Genomic DNA, 23,602 nt, shown 5'->3' with positions numbered 1-23,602 from the left:
TTCCAACGACTTTCCTCGTTCGTCAGCGTCGTTGGTTACTTTTTTACGAACGATTTTTTGCCCAATCGATCGTTCGTCGTTCGTTTTGAACGATAAAAATTGGAAGTGTGTACGCACCTTTAGGGTTACATGAAGGGTTCATGTTCAGGATACAGGAAGAGTTCATGTAACAAGGAACAATTTTTTACTTTGACATCTCTGTGCCAAAAACTGCACTCTGCCTGACTACTATCACCTTTATATTGAGTTCAGCAATAGCAGCTCATATAATTGTCATGTAATACTTGTATAAAAAACAATTGAGGTGTCAAGCCTAATATGGAAGGTTTCTCCTGTCTGCTACTAAAAATTAGCAAAACTGCCAGGTCAAAATTGTCCTGATGTTTGTTGAACCCGAGTTGGGACACCGAATCTCATTGAGGTCTGAAGGAGCTGATTCTTGCAATTTTATTCTCCTTGTTTTCCAGGCTATTTTCTCAAAAAAGGCCTGGGGAGCTAGACTGCCATAGAGGACAAGAAACGAAAATGATGCATGCAAGATATTTTCATGTGGCTTAAATTATATGCTTGGGGCAATGCTATAATGTTTTATGTGATGCTTTTCCTTAATAATGAAAAAATGGAACACAAGGGTTCACCTTAAATCCTAACCAGACCCTTTACCAGGCTTGCAGCCTTGGTGGCCAGGAAAAGGTGGGCAGTGAGCATATGACCTCCTGCATTCCATGTCTTATAAAATTGAGGCGGTGGAAACGTGAGCAAAGTGAAGGGGTGGAAACGAATCATTAGTTCAATGTTTATAACATTCTCTGTTAGTGAGGTGTCAACCAGATATCCACCCCATCCAGAGGTGTTGCTGCCCCGCACTCATTCCCACCAATAGCAAATAAACATAAAAAAGTACTGTAATAAAATAAAAAACACAAACATACTTATCCATGGTAAAAATAAAGTATTTTGCACCCCAAGAAGAAAACTCATGTCAATTTTCCTCAACCCAAACCTCAACTCTCACCTTTTTAAACTTTGGGATGTTCTCAAAGCTCAACAAAAGAATGTCAGAACTCCCAGTGCAGTCCAATCATTTACCCTGATCTGTTCATTACCCTCCCTGGCGGTAATCCCGAGTGTGGCTCAGAGTTAACTTTCATTACAAAAAGCGGTAACCCCAAGCCACACTGGTGGTGGAATTGAGGGCTTACCTGCTCCCCACAAGCCGGCGGCATCCTGTGGAAATGCTGGTCCGACATCTGCATCTCCTTGATGATGCCCGGCATCTGTGTCACCTGCTACATCCAGCTGCTAAATTACGCGATGTGAGCGTCTTATTTACCTGACGATGCCGGCCGGGCATTTGCTCACAGGTGCGTGCCTGGAGGGCAGCACCGCGCAGAGAGGTAAGCGGGACTGAGCAGGTAATTTAAAAATAAGAGGATTTTAAAATGTACGGCTTTTGCATTTAAAAATCCTCATTATCATACCCCCAGGGGGGTTAGGTACCATGTTCTTACGTTTTAACTTTATTGATTTGTATGGCTGGTTTGTTTTTCTTTTACCTTCTATGTGAAATATACAGGGAGGGGGTTGAGGTGAAGAGGATCAGCAGGGGAGTTGGATCTGGTAGGAGACCTGTAAAACATGCTTTGCTTATTTAGTAACTCACTAAACACTGTTGGCCTTTTATTTATTATTTATTATTATTCAAGAGTCCACATTATTAAGTGAACTGATTTTGGCTTTGATAGTGGAGACCCTTTATTTGGAGCTGCAGGACATCCAGTGCTTTGTTGGGTTAAGACACAAACTCAAATTACATGCAATTATTTTCAGGTGAAGGTAAATGTTTTTGACATTTGAGTCATCTAAAGAACATTTGCACGTGTTATGTGGGGTTTTCAGATTGTAGAATTGGGATTTTTCTTTCCTAAATTGGACATTTAGCACATTTTAATGTTTTTTGTTTTGAGAGAAAAACAATTCAGCTGGGTGGAAGATGGAAGCTTGCATATTTAGTGGAAAAAGAAGCATGTTGTAAAGTGTATCCTCCCTAGCCTTGGAGAGCTTTAAGAAATCAGACCCATGGTTTGTACTTGTCAAGTTGTCATCTGTTTTATCTGGCATTTTATAAACTTTCCCAAAGCCTATCCAAAACTAAACATTTTGCCTGGTTGGCCTTTAACAAAGGGTAAGTATATTCCCTGCTGAAATAATTTCCATTGACATCACCTAATTGGTTTAGATAATGACATTTGGGAGGGCTTAGAAGATAAGCAAATTGAAGTATCCATTCCTAAATAAAGCCCATTTTAGGATACCTGAGCTCTAGTTAATCCCTGTGTCATCTTTCTTCCTTGATTCCCACCCACAGCGTCCTATCCATCATCCCCACCGTGCAACTCATTGTCATAAATGTCAACCTTTCCTGTGCTCACTCCAGGACAGGAGATGCCTGCTCCATCTCAGAACCTTCCATTAATATTCAAGGACTACGTTCAAAATCAAATTGTAGCTTCTCCTATTAACTCCCAAATAACTGTAGGAAACTCAATGATGGAATAGTGTTCATAAAAGTGTTATATTATCATACTATGGGGTATGCTTAAAATTCAGTAGATTGTATGTTCCTATTACGGGTATAAAGCTTGACAATTCCGCTGATATACAAATCCATAAATAGAATAGAACTGTTAATTCTCTTACCTACATATAATTTCAGAATTAACCTGTAGGGTTAGCAGATTGGCCTTCCGGAGCTTGTATGGAGATAGACCTAGCACACACAAGCAGATCTGCTAGTAATTTGGCTTGATTGACTGATCCAATACATTTCCAAAAGGCCCTAAACATAGCACACGTACAATATTCTGTCCTTTTGATCGTTTTTTTAGGTAGAAAGTGATCCAAATTCTGATTAGATATATTAAATCATTTAAACACTGTCAATTAATCACTAGCTAATGGAAGCTTTTCCAGCTATACCGGTTGTTTTAGAAAACAGCAGGGAGTGCTTCCCTTGCCTCGTAACAAATGTTGGATTTTCAGGTTCCTGGGTATTTTATGTAAAAACAGTCAATATAAGATATCAATTCGTGATCTGATCATGCACCCATATAATGCTTAAGGAACGTTTGAAGCAATTTCATTAAAAACGCAAGGATGATTATTACTGGACTATTATTTTTACTGGTCTTGGTGTATAAATTATCCATGCACACTCTAGATTTATCCCCCTTCCACAAAGGACCTTTTGGTTACCAAAACATGACATATCCTGCAAAATACAGCTTTTCCATCGGATAGTCTCTTCCAGAATCTACTTTCATTCTGCATGGGCAGGCAGCTCGAGCAAAGAAGTATTCTCTCTGCCTTTGTTGCCAGGAGTTTAGATTCCTAAAAACCAATCAGTATGGCTGCTCTCTATGTGACTTAAGAACTGCAAAAAGGCTGAGGACAGTTTAACGATGAAAACCAAAGGAACCCTGTTGTGTATTTACCATATGCTCCTTTTAGATTCATTTGCCTAACAACATATACATTACAAAGTAGTTTTGACTCTTGACAGAAAAACATCTGATACTGTTGTCTTTAAATATTGGTACAGTGAATCTTATTTTTATTTATTACTATTCTTTCTTATTGCTACAGTGATTTCATTACTTCATTGCAACTCAAAGTTTTAACTGACACCGAGTTGTTTGCTGTGAATAACTGGATTTCAGTTACACAGGGTGTGAACAATTTGCTTGGGTGTTTTTCTTGAAATGACAACCAGGATTAATTCTACCTACACTTCCTGATAAGTAACTCCCAGTATAAACACACGTCCCTGTTTTCTATTTCTGACGATTTAGTGCTTTACTGTTTTTTGTTGGTTCAGGTTGTTATGTTTAGAGTGGTATTTAAACGTCAAACCTGGAGCTTCGGTTCCCAGGAAAAGGTTGATTTTGATGTTTTTGTCTACTTGAAAGATTTTCTAAACAATCGAAAATGTACATGGGAGAATGACAATATCATTGGGGACTGCCCATGGTTGAGTTGCGTATATGTTTGGTCTTTGGTAGCCTTTTGTTTACTGTGTAGACCAGGGGTCTGACAGTTGGGCCTTGGCACCATGGGCCTTCGGGGTGCACCGACCAGAGCTGTGGACCATATCTCCAGTATGGATTGCAGGCTCAGACCTGTGGGCGGGTTCTGGCATGATGACGTTATTTTAGAGGGAAGTTTCTTCTTCGGCTCTCTGCACATGTGTGGTCCGGAGTCCATGCACTTAGTGGTCTTTGAGCTCCAAAAGGTTGGGGGCCACTAGTGTAGACTATTGGAGGATTCTGGGAAAGACTGGTGCTGCAGCCATGATTGTAAAGTTTCTTCTTTTTTTTTTTTATAGTCACTAAAGTGTATATAGATTCTAAAAAATAACTTTTATTTGACCTCTTTTGGTTTTACTATTGGAAACCTTGTTAGAAGCTGCCTGTCCTCTATACACTTTCTGGGTTGTTCTAAAATATTTTTATCTTGGACCTCAAAATTATGACATTTTTATTTTGTGGAAATGTATTTTGTGGAAATGTAAGAGTAGGAGTAGGCGGGTTCAGTAAAAGACACATTCTACTAAAATGCTGTGTGTTGTCTACTGCCAACAGGACATAGGAGAGAATGTCTGTTTTATCTGATTTATCAATATGTATGTATTACAGGGATGTACTTTTGTACTTTTTTTTACATTACCCCTTTAGATACCCTAAAACCACTAATATTCAATGCAATTTATATCTCAAACAGTGTTCTCAGCCCTGGCTGTGGAACTACAGAATTCCTCCAATGGCAACCCCTTTTTATTCCTCTTCACATGCATTACAAACTTTTTCCAGCAAAACAATGCATTTGCCTTGGCTTCCCATAGCCAGGTAATGTATTGTGTAGAGGAAAGGCTGTAGAGAAGTATTTCTCAATCTGTGTTCCTCAAAAAGTTGCTAGGGGTTCCTTGAGCAATGAGCAGTTTGAGCTAGGGCAGTTTAAGCGACACCAATTGTATTTTTGTCTATCAAGCGTGAAATTCTTCCTAATGTAAGAGGCATTCTTCTCACTGACGACCATGTAACATACTGTGATCTGTGGACATAGTAAAAATAGAAGGGGCTCCCTGAAGACCTGCATGTTATTTCAAAGGTTCCCCCATGTTTAAAAGGTTAAAAAACACTGATCTATAGAGAGAGGTAGTTCTGGAGGAGTGCCAACATAAACTGACCCCTTAGCAGCTGCTTTACAAGCCTGCTGAGGCCAGGACAGGAGAGTAATTTTGGGTAATGCCTCAATATTCACTTTAGGATAAATTTGAGTAAACATTTTAACATTGTTACAGTTGCTGAAAATTTTTGAAGCTTCTTGGCCTTTACTGGAACTATTCCTATAATTGTGGAATTACTTTGCAAATCACAAGATGGATATTTTATGTCCTGACCTGTTAATCGCATTTCAGAAGGAACAGGCAGGGTAGGCCACACAGGGTTACTAAATGGTATAATGACCTCATCGCTCATTAAACACCACTTATCAAGATACAGGACACATAATTATGTTTAAATAGACCTACAGGACTGCTCATGAAAACCGATGTGCACATTTTCAGGTCACAGATGTTCATATTGGGGATGAGGTTGCAATGTGGTTACTGATTCCCCACGTCCGTAAAATGTGCATGTAGTAAAAATAAGAAATTAGCTGAGATTGAGCAGCTCCCACAGTTAAATCTTGAAATGTTGGTTTATTAAGAATCAGCACAGCGGTTGGGGCTGCTGAACAACTAACAATTTGCCATTTATGGGAGCGGCCCATAAACTACCCATGTGTTCCCAACGCTCATCTAAACATAGCCTAGAAGGAGAGGAAGCCAATCCCGCAGTGATAGGGTTAGAAAATACCACTAGAGTGGTTGCCGAGCCAATAGTACATAAGAGAAAAAGTGGAAAGATAGCGGCTCTTTATGGCAGAAAATAAGTCTAGCATGACATAAAACCTTTTATTTCAATTACTAAAACATATACTTCTACATATTATATACATATACTAAAACATAATTGGTAAACGAGGCCATGGCAATGTTTAACCATAACTTTATAAAATAATCTCACTAAAGAGTCCAAGATGTGGGTCAGTACTGTACTTATGGTCCCACCCGACGCGTTTCGCCCTAAACGGGCTTTCTCAGGGGATTGCCGAGACCTTAGTATATTGACCTCACGAGAAGAAGGTGGAAGAGTACATTCAACCCAGAAAATGTCACAAAAAGGGGGAAGTGACTCGATTGGAGATTTTGGTTATATCTTAATTATATAATAATTATCTTATATTATATTTCCTGACTATAATTTAACTTCTAAAAAAAACTACATAATCTAGCTTAAAAAAGCGTCGGTACTCACTTTCATTTCAGAGTTTTTTTTCTTTTCTGCTTCTAGATGCTGCCAGTCCTCTGGGATGAATGAAGGCCAATGTCATTCACCCAACTTCCTGTAAGTCTAGGCAGTCCGCTCCCTAAAGGTTTATCGTTGCAGCTTTCAGAACCTACCACCACTTGTGCAAACTGAGGCTGAGAGTAGGAGACTTCCAGGAGGAGAGCAGCAAAGTCTACATTGCATTGTTGTGGCCTATACTAATACTGTGAACGGCCCAAATAATTTAAATTCTGATAAGATCTTATATCAAACTTGCTGAAACAATGGTGAGTCCTATCTAAGACATTTTATTAATGATTCTTTAAACAGCGCAGCATCTGCTAGATTAAATTATTAATTAAGTGCAAAAATTTCTATGAACTTGCGTAGGAAAAATAAATCCCTGCGGGCCATCGTTTCAATATACAAAGCATTTAAGATGAATTGGTGTAACATTTCAACAATCCCAACACAACTGCCCTAAACAATGCCGTTGTTTTCAAGATCGGTTCCCAGGAAACAATACAATACAGGAAATAACTTGGCAGCAACGTTTGTGTTTCTAGCCTGAGTAATGTTTGTTTGGCACATATTGATTCAGTCAACTGGGCAGCACTGTCTCTCTTTTTATCCAACTGTAGCATATTTTGGTGCCAGAGGTGCTGGCAGCGACTGAATTCCAGTCTGTCTAATGTCATGTGCCGATGTAACTGGGGTTTAGGATTTGCTTTAAATATGAACTTTGGATACAAAAACTTTCCTATGTTCCTCAATAGCCACAAAGGATAGAAATTCTGTGCACCAAATCTGGATGTTACCATGTAAAGGTAGCAGTGGGTTGTGCATGGCATGTGCAGAGATGTGGGAGGGACTAAGAAGGCCCACCCACTAGGGGGCAGCCTGTAGAAAACTACAGGAGGGGCGGATACCAGACTAATCACTCTGCACAAGAACCAGGAGCAGCATAGCCTGTTAATGGAAACACTTGCGCAAAGTTGTAGGATTACTACATACCCTGTTTCCTCGAAAAATAAAGCCGTGTCTTTTAATATTTTTTGCTCCAAAAATGCACTAGGTTGTTTTATTTTTTAATGAACAACAATCAACATTTATTCTTGAACAAAAAAAGTCAACATTTATTCAAATATAGTCATGTGACTGTCATCACATTCTGGAACATCATCATGTCTCTCTAAACCCTGAAATCCATCTTGAATTTCTTGGGACTTTCCTTTAGAACCATTCGCCCCAATTTCTCATCTCTAGCAAGAGCGCTTTCCTTAAATGAGCACCTCTATTTTTATATATTGTAGCTTATTTTTGGGGTAGGGCTTATTTTTGGGGTAGGGCTTATAATTTGAGCATCCTCAAAAATACAGAAAAAATTAATTAGGGCTTATTTTTGGGGTAGGTAACAGGGTAGATATGTAATAAATACATAACTGAGATTAAGATTAAGACAGGTTTAGGCTTGCCTTCGAATCAAGTGATTGAGCACTATTGCTGGGGGCTAGCACCTTGCCGCTTGGTCACTGGTTCCTAAAGAACCAGCATTTGCAGATTTAATGGTGGGCGGCAGTGAGTAGTATTGAACCGATTGAGGCCCCCATTCATTCTCTTTGAGGCAGGTAGAAGCTAATTCTCCCGTCTCCCCCATGGCAGCAGTATACTGGCATGGGTAAGCCGTAACCTCACCGCAACCTAATTGCCAGCCTGCATGTAGCCCTAAGAAATATTGATGGGCAAAGTAACACAAGACATATGATGCAGTCTGTCATTAGTCTTAGCAGAGAAGTTTTTATTTTTTGAGTCCATTCAGTGGATTTAAATTAATTTTATAAAATCACAATGTAATTGTACAGGTAGATCTAAAACACATTGTATGGTCAGATTGTAAGGTAAGATATTCCAGCAGCTATGTAGCATGAGGTTCTTCCAGGTAACGTATGTCATCGAAGTTTGTGCTATGAATACAATATTAGGAAGGCCTTCAAGCTACATACTTCTAATAGATCTGATAAAAGCAAAAAAAAATGGGCGTCTGACAACTTAATTACTTAATTACAGGTTCCTTAGTAAGGGAGTATCTGTCTTATAATATCTGAACTATTTATGGTTTAGACGGACTTTATTGGAGTTAGAATGTACGTAATGCTGTAAAAACGGCAGACACAAGTAAATGCTCCTTTGTGCACACAGCCTCAGGTGGATAAGTCCTTTAAGAAGAAGAAAAATCCAATTAAAATGCCATCCTGCAATATATTTAGGTCCCCATAGTAACAAGTCTTTCAAAAGAAAATGCATTTGCCAAAAGCGCTGCAAAATATCTTCCTGGCAGAACCTTGGTCTAACATGACCTCTGTGTGCCGACCGTAACATGAAAGACCCGGGCAAACTACAGAGAGATATTATCAGCCGGCCGGAGACTTTATCTTCAGAATCATTATTTGTCTCTGATGTTACACAATGTGAAAAACAAAAATCCTCCCGTCATATTCTTGTGATAATCTTCAGTGATTAGGAACTGATGAGTACAGAATGTAATGCAGCTCGAGTTTTTGTGGCGTAAAGAAATTCAACAAGTTGTGAAGGCAAAAAATTCATTTTCTTAGAGAATGGTTTGGTATTTACCTACAATGGGGGTGGATGTTCGCCAGTAGAGGCAAGTAAGAGGAAATAGTACAGGTCCACTTTAAGTCAGTCCGAATCATATTTAAGGATTTTATGCATTTACAATATTTTTCTTTGAAGCAATGTGGAAACACCCTGTTCTTTTTCTTAATAATTTCCTGTGGTACATGTCCACCTTGCCCTTCATACTTCAATGGGATTGTTTCCTTACATACTTTAATGTTTGGGTTCTGCAAAATTCTAACAAGATTTGTCAAACCATTCGGCAATCAAACCCAGCACATTGCCTACTAGACTTAAAGTGAAGCTAAGCCCGTGATTGTTCAACAATCCCTGTTCCATCACAGGGTACCGCCATCTTCCTTCTTGTTTGCTTTGTGAAGATGATCATTAGCCATCTTGATTCCCTGTGCAAGAATTAGGTAATTCATTCATTTCCAGCACATTGCAAGGAAAGCTATGATTGCTGGGCTTCCCTGTTAAACAATGGTGAGCTGAGCTCCGTAGCAGTTCAGCTCAACAAACTTTGACAGCTGAGCAGCGATCAGGCCAATAGGAGCAGTTATTGCAGAAGATACATTGCCTGTCCTCTGCAATAACCACCTGCCTGGTTGCCAAACATTCCAAATGGGATTGCTTTGCCCATTAACTCCCATGTATTTCACAAAATTTGGACATGATCCCAATGGTAGTGCCCAGCTTTCAATTCCTTCCTTTTCTACTTAGGCCACAATTTAACAACTGGGTTCACTCCCAAAACTTTCAATCTGATTCACCTCTACATTTGGGTTCTCTGAATTTTAACAAGATTCCCTGAACCCTTAACAAATGGAACCCACCACTAGTTTACACATGGACAATTTTATATTTTCGTACCCAGGGCATAATAAAGCAAGGTAGTGTGTTACTGTGCGGTGTGGTGCGCTGTAATGCCTGTGCTATGTTGTCATACCTCCCAATTATCCCCGATAATTCCCGCTTTTTTTGGAGGACTTAAACATCTCTCTCTATATATTCTTTTATTAATACAAAGTGTTATTTGTATAAAACTTTAAATTATTCCATTTGTTATTTTGAAAAGAGAGTATAAAAAGTTTACCCTATTCACTTTTTATGGCTTCAAAATGGGGCCAATGACATGGGGGTGTCATTGTGTACCCAATGGTGGATGATATGTGTCACCTTAGTGCATTGGGGTGCTAATCAAAATGATTGGGACAATGGGTTTAAAAATAAATTGCAAACCACTTCATTAGCTAAGTGTGACCATGAAGTACACTGATCATATAATGATTATTTGGTATTATGTGTATTATATATGTGTTTGTATTATTTATTTTTACTGTTATATATGCTGCAGTACATTACAATATTTTCTTACTTTTCTTCTGTAAATAATATTATGTAGACTTTCTTTGTTTTTTTGTTTTTTTTCCTTGTATGTAACATTATGTATTTATGATGTTGGTGAGCTGTTACAAATCCGTACTCTGCTCACCTTTTCATCCATATACAGTAGTATCATGTAAGAGCAAAGATAAGATAAGGGTTTGTGTACACAGACACTGCAGCCTGGTGCTGGTAAATGCATCCCTCTGAAATCCTAGAAATGACACATCCAGGCCTATGTTGTTTCAGCTGTCAAATTGCTCTTCTGCCATGGCAGCGGGGGATACATTGGCCGATGCAACATGGTTCCCTATCTGCAACTGCACCTGTGTGGGGTGAGCTGCACTTACCTTAGTCATTTTTTAAAGCAATTACCAAGGGTCAAACCCATTCACCATGTTTCCCCTTTGATCACCCAATCTCATATCAGTTTTCAGCCATGGGAATCATCCTGTCATTGTGGGATAACCTGTAAAAAAATAAGTTAGTTACACAAATAACACACATTCAATAAAATACTTTAACATTAATTTTTTTAACTATTTTTTTACACACGAATTTGCGCCGTTGAATCCCATGTTTTTAGGTCGTGTCTATCCAAATTCGAACAGCCATATTCGGGTCGAATATAAGGACAACCCGAGTTCGAACACCAACACTAGTTATCACCCTCACACCTGTTTTTCATGAAGATTACAAGTGGTATTTTTTACACACTTGCATAGGTTTGGGTTCCCTGTTGTCATCAAGAAAATGCCACATAGCCATTGCTGAAGGAGGCAGATATAAGAACAAAATAGGATAATAACAAGGATTTTATTTACAAATAAATTGCAATTATTTATGAAACATAGTACTTTTGCAAACAAATGCAATTTATTTAATGGTTCCTTCTATAAGGCATGGATACAGACCCCCATAAAACTTTAAAGCTGTGCTGTAGTACGTTACGACATGCTAACATGCCTTACCCATTCTTCTTGAATGAACCGCCAACACTCCACAATGTGGCAGAAATTGAACCTTTCCTTTTATTGCAGCACATGGCATGCATATTACTGCTGGTCCCAATTGTGATCGGGCCCCTTGGACTGCTACCAGCTTGGATTTGAAGTGCCTGTTTTACTTTTTATTTGACATGGATTTGTTTTTGTTTACAAAAGTTGTGGTCATTTTTTTTCTTCTTTTTTTTTAAAGCGTTGAGTGCAAAATACCAGTTCAGTGTTTTAGTATGTATATTGAATCCTTTTTATTGGTCGCAATTGAATAAATAAACAAGTTGGGAATGTTCTTGAACAGGACAAGCTGAGCTAAAAGTAAATCAAGTATTAAAACAAGTTGGGAATGTTCCTGAACAGGAAAAGCTGAGCTAAAAGTAAATCAAGTATTAAAACAATGTTCTGTCCCCAACCCTATCGCATTAAATTGAGCATAGCAGGAGTGTATTATAGTTAATATGTTGCAGATGTGTCTCAAATGCAATTTGTGAATACCAAGATCTAAGGTTCAATCACAGCTAATTTTTTTTTAATTATTTGCATTATTTTTTTTTTGTGTTTCTTATTTTTCTATATGGCAGATGCACTTGCTGAAACCTGCAACTGAAAGCTAGCAAGTTAGATTTAAAAACTAAATTGCCATAGTATAATGTTGGGTTGTTTTAAAGTTGGTGAAAGACCTGGGGAACTCACAGAAGGAATTCTGCAGTGCACCTGTTCTGCAGCAAATGTTGCTGTCAGTTGTCTATCATCCCATGAATAAATAGATTCTGAGCCTATGCTCTGTATACACAACACACATTTCCTGTACTTCTTGTACCCGCATACTTCATAGGGACCATTCACACCATGCAGATTGTTCTGTTTAACACAACGCGTCAAATGTGCAATGCATAGAACATTAGACCCTGCATAGAGAACAATGCCTATTGTTTTGGACCACTGCACGAATTTCTGCCCCTTCTGTGCACATTCAATGTAATAATAACTATTGTGTCCACTCCATTTATAAAAAAAAGAAATTTTAAGACATGATTACCAATTCTAAATGAACTGCTGATCTTATTATTCACCAGTACTTTTATTTTCTGAATCCAGTTGAATTTCTTGACTGATCCAACCGGATTCCATCCAAGTTCTGAGCACTTCTACTTATATCTGTACATATCAACTCTTTGGAGATAAGCACATTCATGTCTCCATTTCCATATCATGCAGCTCATGTGGTCAAAGTCTCTCCCAGCACTGTGTCCTTCTGCCCCTTTATTGGCACTATATGTCCATTATACTATTTATTTATGGCATTTTTGCAGTTGGCGAAGGGGCTGGCTAGAAAGTGATCACTTAAACACAGTTAACTAAAATGTATTGCAGTATATGGAACCCAAATCCATGTGACAGTTTATATATGTAAAAGTATTTAGCACAGGATTATTCCTACTATTTTTATATGTTTCACAGTAAGACTGCAGCGGATGGCATATCGCATATGGCAGGTCTGCACCTTTATGACTGATGGCTAATTCAGCACTGTAGGCAATAAATCACATATAGATCATTATCACTGAGCAATGAAATTCTATAACATTCCTGGTGCTGGGAGTAACTCTACAGAATAAACTTTGCTGAGGGGATACATTAAATAATAGAAAAAAATAAAAATATATTTACCTAATTTTCATGTTAGGGAATTCCATTTAAAATGTTACAAATTGAAATTTAGGAATTCAATTTCCTACATTAGTAGTTTACCTGCACCTGAAAGAAGTAAACCCAAAAAGCTGTTCCAGTACCTCATCTCAGAATGTTGGAAGGTCGGCAATATGTTGGGGGTTAACCAGCCAATCCACATGTTTGGCATTTCCTTGCTGAACTAGACAGGTTAAATATTACTTGGTTCAACTGGTTTGACCTCATTTCCAGAGGTCTTGCAATATAAAGAATAGCCCAATCACCCCTGACCCCGTGCTAAACAGATGACCTGAAGGGGGAAGGTAGAAAAAGGTAAAAGCAATCAGTAAATTGGTAACACTAATGTCCTAAATTTGCTGCATCCTCATTTCAGGGTTATTATTATTATTATTATTACTAATATTATTATTAATAAACAGAATTTATATAGTGCCAACATATTATGCAGTGCTGTACATTGAATAGGGGTTACAGACACAGACAGTGACATAGACAGGAGGAGGAGAGGACCCTGCTCTGAAGAGCTTACAATCTAGGAGGTGGGGGAAGTATCACACAATAGGGTTCTCCTTAAATGTGCAATAAGTGGACCTGTATAAGCTATAATGATTGTCACCCGAGATAAATGATTCTGCTCACCTCAGGCGAAAATCTGACCTGTGTATAGCACTCTCCTGCTGTTAGAAGATTGATGAATTAATGGTAATGAATGACCTCTGTGCTTTTCTATGGAGGAGAGCTCATCTTCCTATGTCCCTTCTTCATAGAACAAAACAGTGCTGTGTGAACAGTCAGTGGAAAGGATTATCTGACATGTGTATGGGTATGGTTTAGCCCATGTGTGACTACTCTACTCACTGTATCATCAATCTGATTGACACTTCCAACAAAAGTTTTAATTTGGTAGTAGTTGTGTAGAACTTGAATGTTGCCTTTTGAGAAATAAATTCCTGTGACTACCCTTAGTTGTCTCTCTTTATAGTCTAATGCCCCCATTCTCAACCCAGAGGTTGCTAGTGGTTCCTTGAGCAATAAGTGGTTTGTTCCTCTCAGGTCAGTTTGTCAGTGGTGGCCAACCTTTGCGGACCATTAAATTTACGGGGCTCCGGATCGCGCGTACGTGGGAAGCCAAGTGTCACTCAAAGGGGAAGAAACGTCCTCCCGAGTGATGTCATGATACCAGAACTGCCCACTCTTCCATCGCAGGTCCAGAGACACAACCTGGCCACTTCCCTAAGCCTGCGATAAGTATGGGGGATATGGTCCACGGCTCTGGTCGGTGTGTCCCCCCAGCAGGGTCCTTCTCCTGACCCTGCTCAGGGGGGGGCAACGACCAGAGCCATGGACCACCAAAATTTTTGGCTATCTGTAAGGGAGACATTCTTCTCAATGGCCAGCAATGTAAGAGGCTTTCTTCCCACTGTCTACCATAATATATTGTGAGCTGTGGATATAGTAATTATAGAAGAGGTTCCCCGAAAAAACCTTAAGGTTTTTTCAAGGGTTCCCCCATGTTAAAAAGGTTAGGAAACACTGCTCTAGGGGTTCCTAAAATTGTGGCTGACTGATTTCCAATTTGATGATGCCTGCATAGTTCTTGGGCCAACACTAAAGGTAGAGGCAGCTGCATGAACCCAATGATGTTTTTAGGTGTCTTATAAGGTGTTTCTTCTATTCACCACTGTTAGGGGCATTTTTCAACCTGCTTTTTCCACCTGACCCCCAACTAATTGGTTTTAGTAGGGTTTCCCTGAGACCTTAAATATTGAGTTCCTCAAGGGTAAAAAGATTGGGGAAAGTCTAATACATAGATCTTTCTACTAACCATCAAGGCCCGGGGCATTTGCACCCCACAAATAAGACTATACTATTTATTTAAGTAGTTCAGTTTATGGACATGTATTTTCAAAAAGAAAAATTTAGCTGCCCATGTTTCAGAAAACTTTCTATAACCCCAAACATCCTAGCCAGGGAAATTTACAAAAGTAGCAATTGACTTTTGTGCCAGTTTAGTTTCTTTTTTTTTTTTTTTATGGAAAAGTAGGCTTCTGTGCTTTGTTTGTAGCTCAAAAAAAAGTATATTAATAAATGATTCTTAGTTTGGTCAAAGTTCTTCTTTGATATCTTTTATGATTGTTTGTGTGTGTAGTCCGTTGTATGACTGTTATGTGATGGCTGATTTCTGAGAAATTCCTGTCTCCGGGTGGTGTGGAGGTTCCTCCCTTGGCAGGTCTAGCTGGTTAGGTGGAGCCAGGTTAATCACATTTGTATTTATGGAATAACTGAGTTACTCATGTATGTTTGTCTTCAATGAAAGGTGAAAAGAATTTCTCAGCTGGATCATACAGTGAGACAGACGTGCTGCACAAGTGCCTGATAGAGACGCTGCTGTTTCCCTAAATTCCCATGGATATGTAGAGGCTGGGTGAGACGCTACCTGGGGCACAGAAAAGGGTCCAATATGATTTGGCATATCAACTACAAGTCTGAGTCTAAAACTGATTTCAGTAAATTAATAAAAAGTTTTTTGATGAGGAATATTCCCAATCAAATAAGTTGGGATAGAAAGTTGGCTGACTCATACACACATGATAAGAATTACAAAACAATCCTTTAATTACATGATATTCTTCTTATTATTATTAATAATAAACAGTATTTATATAGCGCCAACATTTTACGCAGTGCTGTACATCTAATAGGGGTTGTAAATGACAGACGAATACAGACAGTGACACAGGAGGGGAGGAATGAAACATACTTCCTGCTAAAGGACTCATTAAATAAAATAAATATCCAAACAGACAGGTAATTGCAGACAAGTAGTGATGTACCAATATACTGTTGGACCCAATCTTATATGTCTATTGCATGTGCATATATAAACTAATTGCCATTCATATATATAGGACATAATATCTAACAGACGCTAATTTTTGACATATGTAGTTGCTTTAGGGTTGGGGGCTTAATTGTCTCAACGCGTTTCGCAGTTGCTAGTCACTGCTTCAGGAGTGCACAGGTACATCCAGACATAAACTATTACATTACAATACATTTGTAAGAAAGCCTTAACATACAAATTATTCATTAATAAATTACCAATATTAGTTGTCTGTATTACTAAGTGCCCAATATGTTTAGGACCATATAATTCCCAGACTATATAGCAGGGAGGATTTTTTGGTTAATCATAAAGATAATTTTAATTCATAATAAGATAAAAAAATTGAAACACAATTACATAATGAGTGAGGAATTAAAAGGACTGATGTTGAGAGGAGATGGCGTGCTGATGAATAAGGGGTTTTTAACAAAAACGATTATGACAATATTCCATTAAAAATCTTTGAAGTAATTCAGATATAAGAAACAAGCAGGAAAATAGTGTATATATATATAATATAGATGATAGTAATTCTACTTACTAATAAAACTTGGAACTGAAATTCCAGTGTTATCCCCATGAACCCAGAACACCCATATGTACCCCAGAACCTCCTCCTGCCTGTGTTACTATAGACTTCTACGTGACGGCCTCTGCTTTCCTTGGAATTCAGCCCTACAAATTTTATGAAGCCCTGTTCAGACGTGTATATAGCAGGGGAGCCCAAGTGGTTTGAAGTGCTGCCTATTCAGTCTGAGCGCTATTGTGGAGATTACAATCCAGCTTCTGCTTCAATCTTGCACAGTTGTACTGGTTCCTTTTTCTTTGGTTTCACTATACACTGTGAGCTTTTTGCATTAGAAGCTATGGCAAGTCAGATAGTACCCACCTAATTTCCCGTATGGTGGATATCCAGCACCATCTAGCCCCTACTTCCCCCAGCCTAACTTCCCTGGCTGACCTTTTTCATTCCTTGTACAGAGAAGGCGAAATATTTGCATAATAAACTTTAAGCATTAAACAAATGCTTTTTGTTTTACTGAATATTGACACTAATTGCCCATGATTGTTTTATATGAGCAACAATAGACTGTAACATGTTCTTCTGAAAAGTCATCCAAATCTGGAGCATTATTCTACCAATAATGAATAATTGCTGTTACATGCTACATTCCATTGTTATTGCAGGTTCAGACCTGTGGTGTCAAGCAGCTTCCGATGATTGGCACTTTGCAACAATGCTTGTTTCTTAAAGAACAAATTTTTGAGAGTACTGAACTTCTCGCTGTCACCCCTATTCGTTCTTTATTGGTTTGCGGAGGGTGCACATGTAGCATCTTCCCTAAGGCAGCAGTTCAGTGGCTTGAGGAAGCAGTAACCGCTTCGCAACCGCACATCCAGTCTGAATATCGTCTATGTATAAAGATGGATGGGGAATAACTGTAGGACAGTCAGGCCAGATGATCACTGTTGCAAATTATTATAAAGCTTTCACTATATGCTTAATAAAATATACTCCATAAACATTCATACACATTAAAATCATGATAAGTTTCCTTTTACATTGCCCTGGAATTCATCTGGAAATGTAGACACCTTTTAGAAATGTTATTTATATCCAATATTTGTAAACCTTCTTTTCGGGTGTGTGAGCCTACCACACCTGACTCGCCTATTAATTCAACTTCAAAACTCCACGCAGTAAATGCTTGCTCTATAAAGCTCACAGGAATGGAAACAAAAGTCTGGGTGACACTAACCTGAGTGCAGAACTCCAGACATAACCTCTCGGAATGTTTGCGTTACATCACAGGAGAAACAAACAAGGGTGGATAGTCAGATTCAGTGATTTTATTAGCTGCAATGTTGTAAGGCTTGTGAGATTTCCAGCTGATTAGGCATAGTGATTCTTACACCAGACTAATATTATCAAACACTGATCTGTGAAATTGGAAATAATTTTCATCCCTATTCTTTTGTACCAAATGTTTTTCAGTTGTTTTTGCATATACACAAGAAACAGGAACATTTTATATTTTTATATATATATATATATTTTCTTGGATGTGTTGTTGACTATCTGCTAGTGATGAGAGACCTACCTCTGAGCCACTGTTGCCTAATAATAATAATAATATTAATCACTTTTACAGCTGAAAGAATGTTACATATTATTGAAAAGATTGCATGAAAACCTCTTTTAATTTCATCAACTGGAAGTTTTCCACAGTAATGCATTCAGAAAACTTTTATTTATGCTGTCTATTAATTGCATCGGTCAATTGACAGCTTTAAGGCTTCTTTCAAGCTTGTTATTAAAACAAATTCTTGAATATGGGAGCCTGGAGCTGGCAAGGGGAGGGAGCTGGACAGAGAGAAGATGCTTTTAAGGCTATATAGATTGGGGAAAGGAAGAAGTGACCTCAAAGATATGGTGACCAAGATAATTTTCCCTACTTCCCTCTATCAGGTTTTGGGACAGTTAAGTATGGTATGGGGTTGGCGTTTGAGGCAGTGTATTGGTAAGTTGATAAAGTGGTTTGGGGTCTTCTGAAAGGTGATGAAGGTGCAAAGTATAAAGAAAATGTTTGCTTGGATAGTCTGCGGAGAATTGATCTTCATTCCCAAGGCAGTGGTAATGCGGCTGGAAAGAAACAATACCAATATTAGCAGATCCCATGTGTGGGGATGGTAGATTTGAGGACCTGCAACCTAATGGTTCAGAGTAATTGGTTATCTACCGTGGACTATTGCTGATTATTGTTATCTTCTTTGGTATTTATCCCCATGACAATACCAAGCTTCAGATGACTTCCCAATGTTCACCCTCAATACACTTCAATAGGGTCTACATTCCAGTTCAACAAATTTCAATCAAGATTTGCCATACCCTTGGCCCTGAGGGCCATCACAATTCTAAATCTATGGGGTAAAATATACTTCCACACATCTTTATGTATTCTGGTGAAATTGGACAGTTCTGCTCAACACTACTATCCCTCTCTATTCTATGTTGGTTTACTTTTTGGGTGATTTGCTTGGAGAAAGTCATTGTAACAATTTTGACTAAGGATTAATCAATAAGTCAAGTATTGTATTGATAAAGAAAGTCCTTGTTTCAAGCTCACTGGTCCTCTACAATAGATGTCTATCCAATAATAATTGAAAATTCTGTGTTAGATAATTAAGGAAGCCTACCTAAATTGTAATTCTTTATTGATAAGATTTTCTTTTATGTGATTTGTTACAGGCTGTCACATGACTGCAAAGACCATTACATTTTAGAGAAGAAACTAAAGAGCCATCATGACACAAACCGCAGATGGGGTGAACTTGACTTTCCTCTCAGAGACAGAACGTGATCTCATCCTACAAGTGCTACAACGTGATGAGGATTTGCGTAAAACAGAAGACATAAGGATCAGGTTGGGAAGCAAACTTTTTCATGTCTTCGTAGAAGTTTTAGGGGCAATTTGGATTGGGTTTGGTAAATCTATGTCTTATAACTCTTCTTGACATTTTTCCGTGTTGAGTGGTCATCCTCAAATATAGTGTTTCTCAACCAGGGTCCCTCCAGAGGTTACTAGGGGATCCTTTAGCAATGAGCGATTTGTACCTCCCAGGTCCATTTAACTGATATCAATGAACTTTTTTGCTATCTGTATAGGTGACATTATTCTTGCTGACCGACAATTTAGGAGACATTCTTCCTAATGACCACCACACCAATGTAATGTGAGCATTGAGTATAGTAATTATAGAAGGGGTTCCCCAAAGACCTGAAAGTTATTTCATGGGGTTTCCTCATGGTTGAGAAACACTGTCCCCATTATTGCTCCTTCTCTGCAACCATGCAAATGATTTTTTTTTTGCTGGATCCTCTAACATAGGAGAAACACAATAGGAAAACATTTGCTTGGAATGTGTGTGGTAGGTGGCACAAAAAACACAGCAGGCAGATTAAATTTTAGCTTTAAGATAATGACAGCCATTATTGTTTTTTTTTTTTTCCTGAAGTCATTCATCAGTGGCTGAGATTTTACTCATGTTATCAGAAAAGTAATTTGATATAAGTTGCTTATGAGATTCCCCTACATGTTCTCTCTTTATTAGGAGGTTGAAGAATGAACTGCTTGAAATCCGGAGAAAGGGAGCAAAAAGGGGGAGTCAGCGCTACAGTGACAGGACCTGCGCCCGCTGCCAGCAGAATGTGGGTCGGATACTCCCCAAGACGAACACCTGCCGAAGCTGTAACCACCTAGTGTGCAAAGACTGCCGGATGGAGACCCTTACTGGGGGCTGGAAGTGCAAAGTCTGCATCAAAGAAGCGTGAGTTGCATATCCGATTGTAAATTTGGACCTTGCTACACCTAATATTGGGCTTGCCCTCTCAATTTATTTGTTTGAAACAGTCATAAAAACTTGTTCTTTTTAGATGTCTGTATATAAAAAAAGTTTTCCCTTTTGAGATCTAGTCTGTATAAAGAGTAAAACAACTTGCTAACTTGACAAAATCCAGGTAGTGTCAATTCACTAAGAATGTATTTTTCCTAAGGTGAAAGAAATTCCTTTCTAAAGAGTGAAGGAAGCATTCATGTCGATATAGGCTTGTCAAATTCAATTACTGTTCATTCCACCAGCTATTGACTTTGGGTTTGTAAAGAAAGTCCATTCATTTTAGTCTGCTGAGTGTCAATGGTAAATTGAGTCACCAATGTTCTTACTAAACCTTCTAACGTTTTATTAAATGGAATTTTCCAACCTCATTTCATACTTGATGGATAGACAATATCCATGCGTTTGCATTTTTTTTTTTTCTTTTAAAACTGATAAAAAAAGAAAGTGTTGGCCAAAGAAAATTATTAATGATAAAAATGCAGAATATTTCTTAAATGTATGCTAGTTTCCCCAAATGTTTTCCTTTTGAAGACCATGCCTGTACAGAAAATGCCCCCTGATTGGTCCTAATTTCACTTGGCCTGTCCTGTTGGGTACCGACAACATGCAGAATTTTTTGTGGGTTGAATGGTGTCCATCCAGTCTGGTTGTCTGCTAAATTCTTATCCCCTACCCAATTATTATGCCAAAATTAAATATGAATATAAATATAGGTCATACAATATGATTTAAAAGAATGCAGTAGCCAGTATTGTTTCAGCTCCCTGTAGGACCTATTAGTGGGCCGCGGCCATCTGACAGGTGGGCCGTGGGGTAAGAAGGAGGACCCCGCATAGGGGACACACTGACCAGAGCCGCGGACCATGTCCCCTGTACACATTGCAGGCTTAGACCTGCGATGGGAGAGTGGGCAGTTCTGGCATCTTGACATCACTCTGGGGGGAACGTTTCTTCCCCCTTGAGTGACACACGGCTCCCTGCGCATGCAAAATCCGGAGTCCATGCATTTAGTGGTCCGTGAACTCCAAAAGGTTGGGGACCACTGCTGTAGGGTATTAAAGGTTTGCACAAGTTTGATCTGAATATACTTTTTAAGATGTTCACAAGAATGTTAGCACTCTGCTTGCATTACCAAAGACGGAGATGGGTTAAAGCTTGCGCAGTACCCTGCATTTGAAACTAATGAAATTTATAATGGGTTGCTGCATTGATGTTCCAGCATGCGCAAAAATGCATGAAAAGTGTAAATTTAAATAAAACTCTTCTTTTTCATTAAATATTGTATCTACTGAAACACATATCATTGTTTTACCTGCAGAAAAAAATCTAAACTGCTTCTTTTTATTGACAGGGAGCTGAAAAAAGCGACTGGGGATTGGTTCTATGACCAGAGGGTGAATCGTTTCGCACACAGACTTGGCAGCGACTTAGTGAGGATATCACTGCGCCGTAAGCCTTCAGGGCCAGGTGTGTGGTTAATTTAAAAAAAAAAAAGGGTACTTACTTTTTTTCTGAACTGTTCCAAAATGAAACTAGGTTTTATTTTGTCAAACACTTACATTAAAAAACTCTTTATATTTTGAAGTTTTTGTGCCTGGCGTATCATAGTTTACGGCCTCTCAAAAATCTGTCAACCTCTTCTCCACCCACACTTTCTTTTTTACATTTTTTTACAGCCAAATGCTTTAACTACTTAAATCCTGGTCCATGATCCCAGGTTTATATTATTGGGATCTTATGTATATGTATGTATGTATAATTTTAATATGCTGGAAAAAGGAGACAGTGGACCTGACGTATCCCTAGAATATCATGGAAGAACCTGGGTGATTCAGCAAACCTAGAATGGATTTGGTTCAGGATTCAAAACATTTGCAAAATAATAGCATATGATTTTATGAAAATGATTCTAGGTTTGCTGGATCACATAGATTTTCCCATGGTATTTTATCGTTTCCACAGCTTTATTAAATCAGATCTAATGTGATCAACATTGGGCCATGCAGAGACAATACTTAGATAGGCAATTACATAATTGGCTCTGAAGGGCAATAAGCAGCCACTCAATCTTAAGAAAATAATTGATTTTTGGGTTTCTGATGGGATGTGGTTTTATAGTGGTGTACTTTGACTATCTGATACCAAGAAATTTTGTAAGGCACCCTACAATGGAGTGAATTCAGAAACCTGCAAAATACGGTGATCAAATATATATGTATCGGAGGGGGGGGGGGTGACGGTGGGGAGGGCTGACGCTTGATGTTGCATATGTCACCACGTTGGCAGACAGAGCTTGCAGTGAATGGAGCGCGATCTGAAGCAGACAAGGTCATTGCTGAGTTGAAAGCACCCAGGGAAGGGGCCCCTGTATATATCTGTATAGGTGCCCCACTCAGTGGGTGTCGTTGGGTCTCACTCTGTGTGGGCTCCTCCATATTGATCACTGCAGATAGATTGGACATGCTGGTAAATATCAATTGAGGTTATGTTTTGTGTAAAAACTATTGATCAAATCCGACTGGTCCTGATAATTTTATATTGGATAAAAACTAAACTGCTTACACTTGTGCCATGTTTTTGGACTGCTGGCTGATTGATTACAATTCATAAAAAAATTGCAGTGGATTTTGTGTTTACCAGGCCTACAATACTCTACAAGCATTCTACTTGGCTGCTGAACCTGTTCTGTTTTATGGAAAGAGAAGCGGTAGGCCGAGCTGAAAGAGCTCTGCAAAGGGCACAGCAATGGTCTAACAAAACTGATGGCTAAAGAATGTCATGGGAGACTTGCAATAATACTAAATATTCACCCAAGACAATTAGAAATGATCATCTCTGGACAAAAAATTCTAGAGTCTGCACAGATCCTAAGACGGCAGGTGACCACTGTGTCCATTTTTTGTACTTAATATATTGCATATCCAGCTTCTATTTGTTAGAACCAGACACTCTATGTTAGAGTTTTGTAGCTATTGTACCCTTAAATCAGACCGAAAGAATGTCAATTTTTCATTTTTGACTTTTTGATAATTACACGATTTGCTCAGGCTTCAGTTACTCAAGTATTTTGCTGACTTTTTGCCTGTTTTATACTTTCAGTTTCAAGCATTAGTTTCTTAGATGTCCATTGTTGTGTATTAACGATTTGTAAAGAATTTTATTCTTTTTGATAACTG

The 23,602-nt window shown here is 38.6% G+C and overlaps 1 protein-coding gene across 1 annotated transcript in view; it reads left to right on the top strand.

Moving 5' to 3' along the window:
* Positions 1-6,455: 6,455 nt before the first annotated feature.
* SYTL4 (synaptotagmin like 4) overlaps positions 6,456-23,602 on the top strand; it is a gene marked incomplete at its 5' end in the record, with an annotated part of 31,678 nt that continues 14,531 nt past the window's right edge. Inside the window, 4 exon segments of the mRNA XM_072430076.1 lie at positions 6,456-6,509; positions 19,279-19,453; positions 20,142-20,357; positions 21,778-21,893. Coding sequence (XP_072286177.1) covers positions 19,335-19,453; positions 20,142-20,357; positions 21,778-21,893 — 451 coding nt within the window.

This window comes from Pyxicephalus adspersus, chromosome Z (genome assembly GCF_032062135.1).
Source record: "Pyxicephalus adspersus chromosome Z, UCB_Pads_2.0, whole genome shotgun sequence".
Taxonomy (NCBI): domain Eukaryota; kingdom Metazoa; phylum Chordata; class Amphibia; order Anura; family Pyxicephalidae; genus Pyxicephalus; species Pyxicephalus adspersus.
Note: the sequence above shows the minus strand (reverse complement) of the source record. Positions and strands in the feature narration are given on the sequence as shown.